The sequence below is a fragment of the Papaver somniferum genome, chromosome 6 (genome assembly GCF_003573695.1).
Source record: "Papaver somniferum cultivar HN1 chromosome 6, ASM357369v1, whole genome shotgun sequence".
NCBI lineage: Eukaryota > Viridiplantae > Streptophyta > Magnoliopsida > Ranunculales > Papaveraceae > Papaver > Papaver somniferum.
The window spans coordinates 160,921,896-160,936,228 of record NC_039363.1 but is presented as its reverse complement, the minus strand read 5'-3'; the positions used below and the strand labels follow the sequence as shown (position 1 = coordinate 160,936,228).

The following is a 14,333-nucleotide window of genomic DNA, read 5'->3' as shown; positions in this document are numbered from 1 at the left end:
ACCCGCTGATTCTTGGATCTGGAAAGGGATACTGGAGGGCATAACATTAATCCAACAGAACTACATTTGGAAGATTGGAAATGGCTCCCAAATACACATCTGGGAAGATAGATGGATTACCAACAACCCTGATAGAATAACCAAACCCACTCTCTGCCCTGATAACCTCATCACCTTCAATCAACTATTCAATACCTATGAAAATTAGGACACTACCATATTGGCCCAATGGTTCACTCCAGACATTCAACAACTCATACTACAAACCCCTCATTTCCCTAATGATCAGGATGACATTTAGTGGTCCCTCACCCCCAACAACAAATTCTCTGTCAAGTCACTTTATGACAAGCAGATCCAAGACAAATATGTTAATGATACCCTCATAGCACCTTGGAATCAAATCTGGAAACTTGATACATCTCCTTCTATAAAGTTGTTCATCTGGAAATGTGCCCATGGTATTCTACCAACCAATGCTAAAACAACTAGCATCCTGAGCTATATTGATCCCCTCTGCTCTTACTGTAAAAATGGAGCTGAAGATATCACACATGCCCTCTTAACTTGTCCTGCTGCTTCTGATGTCTGGAGGAAACTATTTGGGGAACATCATCAACTTTTCTCCTCTTACAGCTCCTTCCATGATTGGTTCAACAGCTGGTTTCAGGCTAATAACACAAATGCCAGCTGGAATGAAACCTATGCCACTATCTGCTGGTTTATCTGGAAAGCCAGATATGACTGGATATTTTAAACAATATCTCCTTCTGCAATAACTATTGCAAGACAAATCACTTAGCATCTTTGTCATTATACCATAGTGCATCATAAACCAGGGCATATCCTCAATAACCTTTACTACAAGCCTAATAGCACTCAATCTCAAACTGAGAACCATAATCAGATCAGGCACAATACTGATAAATTTGGAATCACTATTAGCATGCATATTGTTCCAGCCGACCGCTGTAATGTTAATAATGATGCACAACCTTATACTAACTTCTCCTTTGTTGTTATGTCTCTCACAGGTCAATGCTTGGGAACAAGAAATGTCAAGGACTCTACCGCTGGACTCAGAAGAACTGAAAGAACAAGCAGAGGAGCTCAACTTGCTCTGACCTGGGGAAAGACTATGCGGCAAACCAACATCAACTTTGCTGCTAAAGAAGAAGAAATCCTACAAGCTATCAAACGAAGTTATCAACTGGAGGTCCAACAATGTTTCCAAGGAGGAAGAAACCACTGTCAGGACAGCTACACCACCATTGAACCAATATATTTTTTCTTGGGGAAACTTATCCAAGTTACTGCGTATCAGAACAAAGCTGCAATCAACTTATCTAGAATAGCTGGACAATCTACTCTATTTTCATAATTCTACTTGGAGAGGATCTAATCTCCGAACTATTATGCATGCCTTACAGAATTCCACAAACATTATTCAGTTGGATTACTATAACCTCGCGTTTTTAGGGGCCACCCGAAAGGATTTAGGGGCCATCAATTTATACCCAGCCAAAGACTCTAGTTAAGGGGTACCCTATATGATATTGAAGTTACATAGATGCCCTTCTGGTAAAACTGTATAAAAACCAAATCAAAAAAAATTCTACTCATTTCAACTCTTCTTCTTCCAGTTTCATATTATCTTCCGATTGTGGAAGAAAAAAAACTTTCCCTCGTTCAACCGAAACATCGCCGCGAATCGTAAAATCAAAACATCGTTGATTCGTTTATAAAACAATGGATAAGGGAAATGAAACCCACAGACCTAGAACCAAAAATGTTGCTCGGGGTATCGATCCAAAGATTGGGATTTTAGCAAGAAATAAAGAAATTGTTGCTGCAAATGAAGAAGAACGCGAAGAACGCGAAGAAGAAGTACCCGGCAATGTAGTCGGTGGTGGCGATTCCGATAGTCAAACACTTCGTCAACTTCAAATGGCCCCAATTAGGTAAGAATCTATCATTTTTGGGGTTTATTTCGCTTTAATTCGACGAATCGAGAAAAAAAAATTCTAGGGTTTTCGGTTATTTATCCAGATTCGGGCGATATTCATGCTTATTTACTTCCGAACGTATTCGTGTTCTTCATTTCTCAAGAACATCGACAGTATTCGGGAGAAATATTTGTTGGTTATCTGCCGAATATTGTTGGCCATATCTTCCTGGATACAAACTGGTAATAATCGGTAGTTTAATGAATTTTTTGGCTCCCGAATATATTTAAGTGGACACACAGTATTCGGAAGTACACTCACTACCGAATATATATATTGAAAAAATCTCAAAATTTCTGATATAGGAAAAATCCCATTTTGGGGCCAGTATTTATTCGGAAGACAATATAATGTTTTATACCTCCGATTGTGTAGGATAAAATTTTAGAGTTTCTGAACTCCAGTTGATGAATATTCGGTTGTAAACATGTTTAGTTATATTCCGATTGTTTTTCATTCGGGAAAAATATGTGTCTTCTTACTTCCGAATTTGTTCATTCGGGTTATAGTTGTGTGCTTTGTCTTCTGATTGTGTAGGATGAAAAATTTAGAGCTTCTGAACTCCAATTGATGCATATTCGGTTGTAAATATGTTTAGTTAGCTTTCGATTTTTTTGTATTCGAGAACAGTATGTGTCTTATTACGTCCGAATGTGTACATTCGGGTTATATTTCCATACTTTGTCTTCCGATTGTATAGTTTGTAAATATTGTTCCTTTCTTTGTTGTTTAGACAAAGTCGAGAAAGGAGGAAGAAAGTGACAGCTAGTGCTAGGAGGGAAAGGAGTGCCAAAGATAATTCAAGTGATCAACAAAGATTACAAGAACAAAGCAGTCAACAAGGAGTGCAACCAAGTGTTGAACAAAGTGTAGAACAACAAGGCAGTGAACAAGGGGTGCGACCAAGTGTTGAACAAGCCGCTCAACAAAGTGCAGAACCAAGTGTTGAACCAGTTGATCCAGTGCCAAGAGTAGTAGAAGAAGAAGGACAACCAAGTGGTACCCAAAAAGCAAAAAAAGGAAAAGATGGTGTAAAGAAGGATATTGCTAAGAAAACATCACATCTTGTCCCTCAGCACTTGAAGAAGAAGGGTCCTTGGGCTACCAGCGGATGGAGGAAAATTGCTATTTGGATACAAAGACTCATGGGCCAGAGAAATATACGAAACCGAGGTAATAAAATTACTATTTTTTATTAATGTATTGTCTATGTGTTATATCGTAATATTTGTATTAAGGATTTTTTTATGTACTTTAATAGGATCATCAAGATGCGGTCCGTCTACTCAAACCTACCGCCGCACCAACAAAAATGCTTGCGTGGCCTTTATCCGGTGAATGTGAAAGGTTCAAGTCAATTGTTGCCAACTCGGGGTTAGCTAATGCCGCCGAGAATTCATTGTTGGAACATGATCGTGTGGCCATATCGGCGTTCGTGGAGAGAATGTATCCTGAGACCGATACTTTCCATATGCCGTTTGGGGAGATGACGATTACCCCGGATGATGTTGTGCAGATTCTTAACCTTCCAAACCAAGGCACAACTGTGAAGTTTAACTACACAAAGCAGATAAGTTGGGAACAACTTTATGCTCTAACTAAAAAGTGCTTAGGTTGGGATGAAGAGACAACAACAACAGAGTTTAGGAGGCATGCAAGTTACAGAACAAGACAGATCAACATTACAGCTTTGATGAATATGTTCCGAGGCACCTTGGAGAAGGAAAAGAATGGAACATTAACTGATGAGCAAGTGAACCACGCTGCCACCGCATATCTCCTTTGTGTATTGCGATGTGTCATATTCCCCAATACTTCTGGCAACCGGATCGACGCCAACCTTATACAACTTTTGGATCCTCTCCATGAAGTCGGTGACTATTCTTGGGGAACGGCATGCCTAGAATTATTGATGGAAGAGTTGAGAAAGGCTTCGAGGCTAGGAACCTGCCAAGTTGCCGGGAAAGTGGCTCTATTGCAGGTTTTTTCTTTAACTCTATAACTCACTCTATAGTTATTCGGTAGACAATACATATGATGCATATTCATAACTCCAAATGACGCATATTCGGTAGGAAATGATCCATCTCTTTTTCCGAATGTTGGTTATTCGGTGGCTAGGTACTTATTTTTGTTTCCGATTATATATATTCGGAAATATTCTTTTGATATTAGAACCGAATATACAGGCCAGAAAAACTATAGGTTACTGAACTCCAAATGACGCATATTCGGTAGGAAATGATCCATCTCTGTTTCCGAATGTTGGTTATTCGGTGGATAGGTACTTATTTTGTTTTCCGATTATATATAATCGGAAATATTCATTTGATATTAGAATTGAATATACATGCCAGAAAAACTATAGGTTACTGAACTCCAAATGACGCATATTCGGTAGGAAATGATCCATCTCTTTTTCCGAATGTTGGTTATTCGGTGGATAGGTACTCAGTTTTATTTCCGATTATATATAATCGGAAATAATGTTTGGAAATTACTACCGAATATACACAATCTATTTACTAAAACTTGGTTTCTTATGTATATAGGCATGGATCTATGCCACTTCCCTATCCTGAAGTTGGCCGGAGAGAACCCGGGGTGGTGCAAAGGTACTCCTAGAGGAACAAAGTATATATTTGAAGACAACCGTTCTAGGACAAAAGAGCAGCAGTTGATTCGTATGAGGGATATTTTGGACCAATTGAAGGCCTCGGACGTATGCTTTGATCCATACAAGGAAGATCGAGCCAGTGGGCATATAAATGGTCGGTCAGACTTGTCCCTTTATTTTGGACCATTGTGGCACCCCACAGGATATGTGATGTATAACCCCTCTAGGGTGATGCGACAACACGGGTATATACAACATCAACCTATGGAGAAAATGGGGGATTACTACAAATTGGAGTTGGAGTTGTGCTATTCTAGTGGTGATAATCTCACGATTGTTCACACATGCCCACCTACTGTTCTTGATAACTGGGATAAGAGGAATGACTTCATTATCGACACTGGTAGACGAACCACCAGAGGTGATGAAAATTCTCCAGACTATATGAGTTGGTATAACAAGGTATCACATCCTTTGGTTATCCGTGAAATCAAATCCAACACTACTGCGGCGGGTTCAAGTTATAATTGTATCATCAAATACAAACCAGCTGGTTATGATAGACTGGTGCGTGTTCTTATATTTTTGTTCATTTTATATTATTCCTATAAATCTTAGGTAATTACCGTTTGAATAGGTGAATAGGTATAAATATTATGTCATTACGTATAAAAAACAGGTGAATAGGTTCAAGCGTGTTTCCAAAATGTTAACTGCATGCCTGAAGAGCGGAGATCCCATGCCAGCTGAGAAGATCAAAGAGGCTAGAGATCTAGTTGATAATATGGATAACGAAGATTATGCTGCCCAGTTTGGGGAGAAAGTCACGAAGAGGCATCCGCCCAAGGTGGCAGTATCAAAGACGGGTAAAAGAACTCGAGCTTCATCGAGCGCTGAAGCCGCTCCAATTGAAGCTGCTCCAACTGAAGGTGCTCAAACCCGTGGTCGTGCAGGACTGGGAGGTAGTCACTGTCGTAAAGTAAAGAAGAGCAGATAAATGACAATGATTTGTGTTGTACATTCGGAAGTTTGGGTAACTAAGTTATACAAGTTCAAATGACAATGATTTGTGTGGTACATTCGGAAATTTTGGTAACTAAGTTAACTTCCGATTATTTCAAGTTCAAAATTTGAAAAGTATCAGTTTTTCCCAAATTCGGAGTTTTGGGCCATCGTACATTCGGGACTTTACAAAAAAAAATTATCCTCCGAGTATTACAAGTTCAAAACAAACCATGCCATGGATCTAGGTGGTTCCAAGGGCCAATATAGAAGGTTAGACATCCCATATTCGGAAGTTTTGGTAACTAAGTTAACTTCCGATTATTTCAAGTTCAAAATTTGAAAAGTATCAGTTTTTCCCAAATTCTGATTTTTGGGCCATCGTACATTCAGGACTTTACAAAAAGCAATTATCCTCCGAATATTACAAGTTCAAAACAAACCATGCCATGGCTCTAGGTGGTTCCAAGGGCCAATATAGAAGGTTAGACAGCCCATATTCGGAAGTTTTGGTAACTAAGTTAACTTCCGATTATTTCAAGTTCAAAATTTGAAAAGTATCATTTTTTCCCAAATTCTGATTTTTGGGCCATCGTACATTCGGGACTTTACAAAAAAAAATTATCCTCCGAATATTACAAGTTCAAAACAAACCATGCCATGGCTCTAGGTGGTTCCAAGGGCCAATATAGAAGGTTTGACAACCCATATTCGGAAGTTTTGGTAACCATGTTATAAAATTGTACACCGAGTACAACCGTATTCTTGCTAGGCACAGAGATGACAGGTTTGCGGCACAAGATGCTTATTCCAAGTGGAGAGGAGAGTCGTTTCTACATTTCGAAGCCGCGTTGATTGTTGCATCTCGGACTGGGAAAAAAGAATAACATGTGATGTTTGAGTGCTGTAAATTCAAATTTTTAATATAAATCGGCGGTTTGATAAAATATGGAATTCCCGAATATGATTAATCGGATTGAAGTGTTATAATACTGTTGTTCCGATTACATAGTTTCAAAAAAAATTATAGCGGTGCCTCGAAATACCCACCAAATCGGTAGATAGATATTTAAGAGTTCTACCGATTATAATATTCAGAATCAAAACGTGTATCATTACCAACCGATTATATATTCGGAATCAAAACGTGTATCAAAGAGCCCGATTCCTACATTCGGGAGACAACATTGTATTTTTTGCGACCGATTAAATCATATATCTTCACAAAAAAGTTTCCAAAAAACTTGTCCAAATTACATGTTCGAAAAAAAACGATCAAACATCGTCATCATCCGAGGGGATCAATTTGAGTAACTCAGCGGGAAAGTTGTGGTCCATAACGCGATCCCAATCAACCATGTTGGACTCATATTGTTTCACCCAATCCTTGCAATGGTTCATCGGGAAGTAATCGTGCCACTTACTCAACAGAGGTAACGGACAATCTTTCTTTACTCTTAACCGATAAAATGCATTTCATTCACAAATGTCATTACGATTCTTCTATCTTTAACCGACTCGTCGCAAGCCGTTCTTGTGGGTGCAAACGTCATGCTAAGTCCATACATAGGAGGAACAAGGAAATGTACCACGCAATTCAAAACATCCGCTAGGAGATATCCAAATTTAGGCATTGTCATCCAATACTTGGATCCGATTGTCTTCAATCCCTTTCGGCACTTCACACGCGCAACTAAGTCTTTGAACTCTTGTTCTTTGTCGTATCTATCTCCTCGCCTCATCATCTCCATATAAAAACCCTTGTCCTTCACTAGTTGTACCGCCATCTTATTTCTTAAATATTGGCATTGGGTGACATCTTCGATATCCGCCTCTCTAAAGTAACCCATTTGTTCCGTAGCAACGTGAAACCCACAATTTCCATCCCCATCAACCTCGTCGGTCGACAAAACAAATGGAATGATAAGTTGAGGGAGTTGTTCCAAATACTCTTTGTATATTGTATATGTGGATCGATTTGGTCTTCCATTAAGATCTCTAGGGCAACGAAGAGTACCTTTGTCCTCTTTTATACTAAGAATTTCCATTGATTGGGTTTGTTGCGAGGCGTTCATTTGCTCAACAACTTCTTCGACAACATTGGGTTGACTTACTTGAGAAGGCTCTGTAGAGATCTTTGGCCTTACTTGAATGTGCCACGTACATTGCAAGTTTTGGGCTTCCGGAAACACTACCGCTATTGCATGCATTAAGGCTTGATCGTTATCCGTTACAATAACCCTTGGAAAACTATCACCGGTATAAATGGACCTCAACGTCTCCAACATCCAAATGAAACTCACATTGTTCTCATGATCCATTAAACCCCATGCAATCGTAAACGTGATTTTGTCCGAAGTATGGCAAGCAATGTTCAACAACGGCATGTTATACTTGTTTGTCTTATAAGTAGCATCTATCAACAAAATTTGATGAAAGCATTGAGCCAATTGGATCATTTCGGGATGTTCCAAGAAAATACGAACCACTATACCATCCTTTTCTTCCCTTCTCAAGGTGTAGCCGTGTAACTCCGCTAACCACTCCGATTGTTGCATGACCGTTCTACCATCCCATTCAGTCCTTTTGATCGTAGCTAGGGCCGACTTAATTGTAGACAAAGAATACAAGTTGTCGGGGTCGTCCGCCTTTATTTTACTTAAGATTGCACTTGCTTTTTGGATCCGCATAGACCTAACCGTCTGCATTTGATGTGGTTTTAACTTGGCAACCATTACATGTCCATTTAAATCCAACGGATCATCATGGTTGTGACAACTGTTATCAACTTTATACATTTTATACTCTTTACCTTTAATACCATCGGGCTTATAGAAGACAATCTTAAATGGGCATCCTATCTTCTTGGTATTGCTTCGGTATTTCCTATTCGTCTTCCGTACGTACTTACTATTCTTTCCCTCGTGACTCTTTCGCGTCCCACCTTGCTCACAAATCATTTCAAATCGAGTGTCACTAACATGATTATTTTGAACTACCACGCACATGTTATCTTTTGCCTTGTTCATAAGCCATTCCTTTGCCTCCTTCTTACTTCCAAATGTCTAAACGTGCATAAAACAAAACAAATCTAATAAGCATAACCATTTAACATATAAATTTTGAAAAAAAAAAGTAGTAATGAGTATACCAAATCGTTTGCATAGTATAGGGAAGTGTCGGGCCTCAAATAGAAATCATCAACAAACTCTTCAACGGCCTGCATATGAAAGCAACAAATCATTACACAATAATCGGAGGTTACTAAATAAGTCAAACTTCCGAATATACTATATTCGGAATCCTATCGGTTACACAAAACACCCGATTTATCAAATGAATGTACACAGTTTACTGAGTGCAAAAAATGATATAATCAGAATCTAAAATATATAGTAAAACAGCCGAATATAAATAACCGAGAGATAATTTAATCGATAAACATCCGATTTTCAAGTTTTCGGAAATTTTATTTTGAGGCCACTGTTATATTCAGCAGTCAAATAATGTTAAAACATTACCGATTGTAAAGGATAAGAATACTGAGTTTTGAATTTTTTTGAGGAATTCGTTTTTGGGGCCATTCGGGGGTAAATAACTCTACATAACTACCGAATGTAGATTTTTTGGAAAACCAGTTTGGGGTTTTTTCTCATATTCGGCAGTAAACTACTATCTTGGAACTACCGAATATACATATTTGGTACTTAGTGTGTTATATTTGTAAGTTTATTCGAGAAATTATCTACCGAATCTGGGTAGTTCATGGCATTCAATGCATGCAATAATCGGTTTTTCTTGTTTACAAAAGCACACAAACGCATGCAAATCGAGTATTTGAGTTTCTTAACACAATACCTGTGTTTTACATGCATCGTTAGCTTCAATATCAGGCGATTCTCCATTTTCTTCCATGAAAGGGTCGTCTAGGTTTTCCTCTCCACAAAAGTTTGGATCATTCAACATATATCCCAAATCGTCTTCTCTAAACGGTCGTGAACCCTCAACATTTTGTTCTTCGCCATGATTCTCACCTTCTTCTTCATATCCATCCATTTTTGTAGTGATAAAATGGGTTTTCCCTTTTTTCCTTCACCTTCTTCTCTATAACTCTAACAACTAAAAAATGAAAAAGAAATGGAAAAAATGAAACAGAAATCATTCTAATACTGCACCAACTACAATCGGAAGTCTGGGTAATATTTTGGCTTCCGATTGCAATCGGAGGATAACAATGTTATCATATCCTCCGAATATATAAGGGTAATTTCGCCATTACGAATTACGCGAGATAAGGACTGGCTACATTTTCTCTTTGGGTGACCTTTTTTGTTTTATTGATGGCCCCTAAATCCTTTTGAGTGGCCCTAAAAACGCGAGGTACTATAATAATAACACTACTATTATTTTGGGGGATAGGTCTGGTGCACGAGATGGCTCAGACTGTATCCAGGTTGTAAACACAAGTGGGTTGCTTGTCTAAGCACCTATACTGCTTTCGTATAAAAAAAAAAAAATAATAAAAATGTAGCCCTTGACTACCGACTCCACTACACCCTCAAATTACACCGTGCCAAATGGACCCTTAGGGGGTCTGATCTGATGACGAAGGTTTTCTGTGTACGCCGAAACAAATATCCTTGCTGTTGCTCTTCGCTGCATACGTGGGATAATAGAGCATCTCGAAAATTCGAAATCCACTGCAAATGCTATTATGCATATATGATCGCTCACTCTTGATAAGACCGAAGGAACAGTTGCAGAGCTTCTCCAATAATTAATCATCGTTCATCAAATTGTTGTGATTTTTCAGGAGATGATTAAAGGTAAAAAAAACTAATTCCTCATTCCTTTAGAATCACCAAAACCCTATTTTTCCATCATTTCCCTGCAATTATTATGTTGTTAAGCAGGTATTCAATTTGAATTACATTTGGTCTTTCCTTTTGCTGGATTTTTTGTTTGGTTTATGTTTGATTTTTTTGGATTATGAGGAAAAAATATTGGATGATATATAAAAGTCTATGCTGTTTGGATGAAGAAAGGTTTTCAATTCTCATTTTCATTTATGAAGATTCAGACTTTCACTTTCTAGAGAATATATATTTCTTTTATATATAAATTTAGAGATATCCAAGTATTTTCAAAACCTTTTTCTTTTTAAAGTAAGAATGTGTACAAGGCTCTTTGAATCCTTGCTTTATTGACCTATTTGGAGAAAAAATAAAAGGGAAGTGCTAAAAAAATCATAAATTCGTGAAAAGAGTAAAGAGTAAAGAGGATTGAGGACTGTGAGATCTGATAGCTATCATCAAAGACTAAATTACATGGTCTCCTTTATGGTGTGCTCAATTGATCAAATAGTATCGTGTTTAGGTTATGCCTTTAGAATGGCTTATGGAATCTTCATTTGCTTTTCTTGGGCAGTTACGATAAACTACTAATGAAACAGTATTGTTATGACCATTTGGTTTGAAATAAAGATTTTTTTTTTTTTTCAAATTAGATTGCATTTGTATAATTTCTGTTTAAGCTGTGCGTATATAGTGTTTTTTGCTGTTCGGCTTTGTGTTTCTTTGTCAAGTATTGGTTTTAGAATTCGATCTGTTTGAGTTTTACTCAGCCCAAGACATTTCGGTGTCAGTCAAACCCAACTTTGTTGGGAGTGCAAATTGAAGTAACACATTGCATACAACCTGAGTGGCACGCATAAATTGGACTTTGCTTTCAACACATTCCAGTTCCATTCTTTTAGTTGGTGGTGTATTAGGTTGAACCAGTTGAATGCGCCAATTATCTTGTGGCTTAATGGCAAACTTTGAACTGGAAATCATTTCTCAATCAGTCGGAGTACTTAGCAGTCACCATGGACACAGTTAGGCTGAGTATACTTTTGGACTAAAAGCTTGATGCACACTGTCAGTTCATTACTTAGCTGGTCTTTTTCCTTGATTTTTCATAACGGTTTGTGACTCATCTACTAGAAGATTGAGTCTAGGAAATTTCTTGGTTTTCTTGATCTCGTTAGTATCTTTCAAAGCAGGCAAGATAAAAGAAAAACTAAGTAGTACTTTTGTTTCTGTAACTGAGGGGTATTTCAAAGAACAAGAATTAACTGTATTTTTTCATTAGCTGCAGTGATTATATGTAGCATTTGAAACCCCAAAATCCAACTTAACTTTAATCAACACTTATTTTCTGAGCACTACAAAAAGGAACTATATATAAAACTACAGTTTATCTTTTCTGCACTAGAGCAGCACAACTGCACGGCTAATAGTGAGATCCTAAATTTTAGTTTAGCTATGAACTTAATAATGTGGGGAGGAACATGCTATTGAGAAAATGCGCTCCTTGTTTATATAACCTGTAGTACCCTAATTATACTGTATAAAAGAAAGAGTAATGGGTCGAGATTGAGAAGATTGCTATGTCTTTGATGCAGGTAAAAGGAGTAACCTGACTGCAGTTCTCATTTTCTTAGAGATTCAGGGAGAGAAAGGACATTAGGAGGCATGTTGAAGTGATAACAAGAGGCAGGCTTTCAGACATCGAAGCTGCTGAATCACTGGGTCCTGATGGTTCTGCGCCGAAAATTGTTGCTCCTGTTGGGTTTGTTGTGTTCAGAATTGATGAACTTGTGCTGTAATTATGAAATATGGGTAAGACCTTTTTCTTTGTAATGGGTAGTATGAAACAGAATTTAGTAATTATTGTGGAAGGGCTACCTGGTTGATCCATACTGACATGCTCCAGAGCCTGCAAGGGAGAACAATGTTAAATCGTATGATGACATAAACTTTTGTACGAAATTTGCAAACATATAGAAACCCAAATAGACATGTATTAGGAATTTGTTTTTTGGATTAGAATAACGGGTATCTTGATCTTTAGGTTCGCTAAAATGAGTCTAACTGTAGTAAGATGAAAATATCGTACTTGGGTCGACATTGGTGATCACAGCAGCTCCTCCAAAATTGCAGCTAGTAGGTCTCGGATTCTTCTGGTAGCATTCATTGAATGCATAAGATGCATGATCGCGAAGCGTATTTGGGTTATAACATTTTCCAGCTGTTTGAATTGCAGAACAATCGGCTTTGCCATATCCACAGGCGTAGTCAAGTGCAACTTGTAAGGCTGGTTGTGAAGCACTCTGGCTTGCGACACACCAACTTCCCCCTGATGATGATGCAGCAGTTGAAGGATTATTTGGATTTGTCATAGTTGGACTTGTTGGATTTGTCATAATTGGTCCTGTTGGATTTGTCATAGTAGGTCCTGGTGGATTTGAAAGTGGATTTACAAGTGGACTTGTATACGTTCCAGGATTCATTGGGTTGATTAAAGGAACTGTTGTGATTGGAGTTGTGACATCTTTTTCAGTTGTAGAGGATTTTGAGTCGACTTTGAAGATTAATCGTCGAGAAGAAGCTGATAAAGGTATTAGTTCTCTCTTTTGATCCAGTTCTTTACTGTAAGTTTCTTCCATCAATGGCTTCTCTGCAGCACTAAAACCTGCAATTAAAAGAAGCTTATAACTCCATCTGAGTTTCGAGCGAATTCTAGTTCTTCGAAAGTAAGGAAACCTAAAACAATCTAAACTTAGATAGTTGAAATAGAAGAGGATAGAATTCAGTGAAGTTTAATTTAGAAAGTTGCTTATCATTTCTCCGCATCGATGAAACCTGTACTTGAAACCATATCCTTATGTTAAGAAAAGGTTAATATAAATTTTACATTATAGTTTTTGAGCATTTCCATTAACAAACTGGCAACCTGTCTGATACATCAACTTACAGGAGGAAGAGGAAGAGTATAAAGATAGAATTCAAATGGTCCAAATTGTTGTATGAACTTCTATAAGCATCACACAGATGACACTTGCTAAATATTTCTTGAATTAATTTGAAAACAGGTGCTACAACACCATAATCAGATAACAAAACATTATTTGAGGAAACGAGAACGAAAAGAAAATACCTGAAAAGAAGAGAAGACCCAGGAGAAAGAAGATGAAACTGTGCAAGACCTTTTTACTACCCGAATAATAAAAACCTTTTTGATCCCGTATTGCCATTGGGTTTAAGGTATGTTCGAGCGGGGTTTTAATCCGCCCTGGTGGTGAGCATGCCACCTGGAACGACCGTGAGTGCTGTGGCCATCATAACCCGCCGGCGTGACCTGACCGCCTCAGCGTCCTTGGTGGGACCAAGGAAAACACTCTTCGGCTCAACCTGTCTCGATGCTGATTGATTAGTTCGGCTTTCCCGTCTCGTTACTCCGCTTATCGTGAGGTCCGTCTGTTATCAGCAATAATCCGTCTCGTAAGTAGTTGCAAGGAAGATAGAGAATTACGATTTCTGATGCAAGAAATAAGCATTAATAATATTGGAAAAGAGAGATTATGTCTGTTCTTTGGATTAATTTTATATTATACAAATTGTATGAAGAATCAAAGGTTTCTTGATTGGAAGAGAAAGAAGAAGTTGGAGAGAGAGGGAGAGAGTGTCTAAGATTTAGTGAAGTGATGAATAGAATAAAAAGAAAACTTGAGAAATGAGGCATATAGGAAGGGGAATATGGTGGAAGGTGCAGGCAATAAGAGGTGGAAAAAGATGAAAAAAGTGAAGAGGCAGAGAAAAGGTAAAGAGTGAATTCTTTGGTCTATCTCTCTAAAATTCTCTCTGTTTCCATATTGGCTGATGATG

General features: G+C 38.0%; 1 protein-coding gene and 1 long non-coding RNA gene across 3 annotated transcripts; one reads left to right on the top strand and one right to left on the bottom strand.

Annotated features, from left to right (window-relative positions):
- The first annotated feature begins 10,264 nt into the window (after window positions 1–10,264).
- Window positions 10,265–13,662, top strand: LOC113289928. Of its 2 annotated transcripts, XR_003331276.1 has the most exons (4): window positions 10,269–10,451; window positions 12,071–12,287; window positions 12,712–13,065; window positions 13,541–13,662. It is a non-coding gene; the product is annotated as an uncharacterized LOC113289928 (long non-coding RNA). The 2 variants fall into 2 exon arrangements; XR_003331275.1 differs by lacking the exon at window positions 13,541–13,662 and having other exon boundaries at window positions 10,265–10,451; window positions 12,712–13,059.
- LOC113289927 (glucan endo-1,3-beta-glucosidase 12-like) lies at window positions 11,721–14,130 on the bottom strand. Its single transcript, XM_026539356.1, has 4 exons — window positions 13,606–14,130; window positions 12,565–13,140; window positions 12,354–12,384; window positions 11,721–12,268 (listed from the first exon to the last, which is right to left on the bottom strand). The coding sequence occupies exons 1-4, from the start codon at window positions 13,700–13,702 to the stop codon at window positions 12,106–12,108; spliced, it is 867 nt and encodes a 288-aa protein (XP_026395141.1). The 5' UTR covers window positions 13,703–14,130; the 3' UTR covers window positions 11,721–12,105.
- Between the last annotated feature and the right edge of the window lie 203 nt (window positions 14,131–14,333).

What these genes read in the sequence shown, in the direction of transcription:
- LOC113289927 (XM_026539356.1), bottom strand. Translation starts at nt 13,702, where the DNA reads ATGGCAATACGGGATCAAAAAGGTTTTTATTATTCGGGTAGTAAAAAG. An exon ending in GGGTCTTCTCTTCTTTTCAG is followed by an intron (nt 13,141 to 13,605) that starts GTATTTTCTTTT and finishes TTTTAATTGCAG; the next exon opens with GTTTTAGTGCTGCAGAGAAG. An exon ending in TGTCAGTATGGATCAACCAG is followed by an intron (nt 12,269 to 12,353) that starts GTAGCCCTTCCA and finishes TCATAATTACAG; the next exon opens with CACAAGTTCATCAATTCTGA.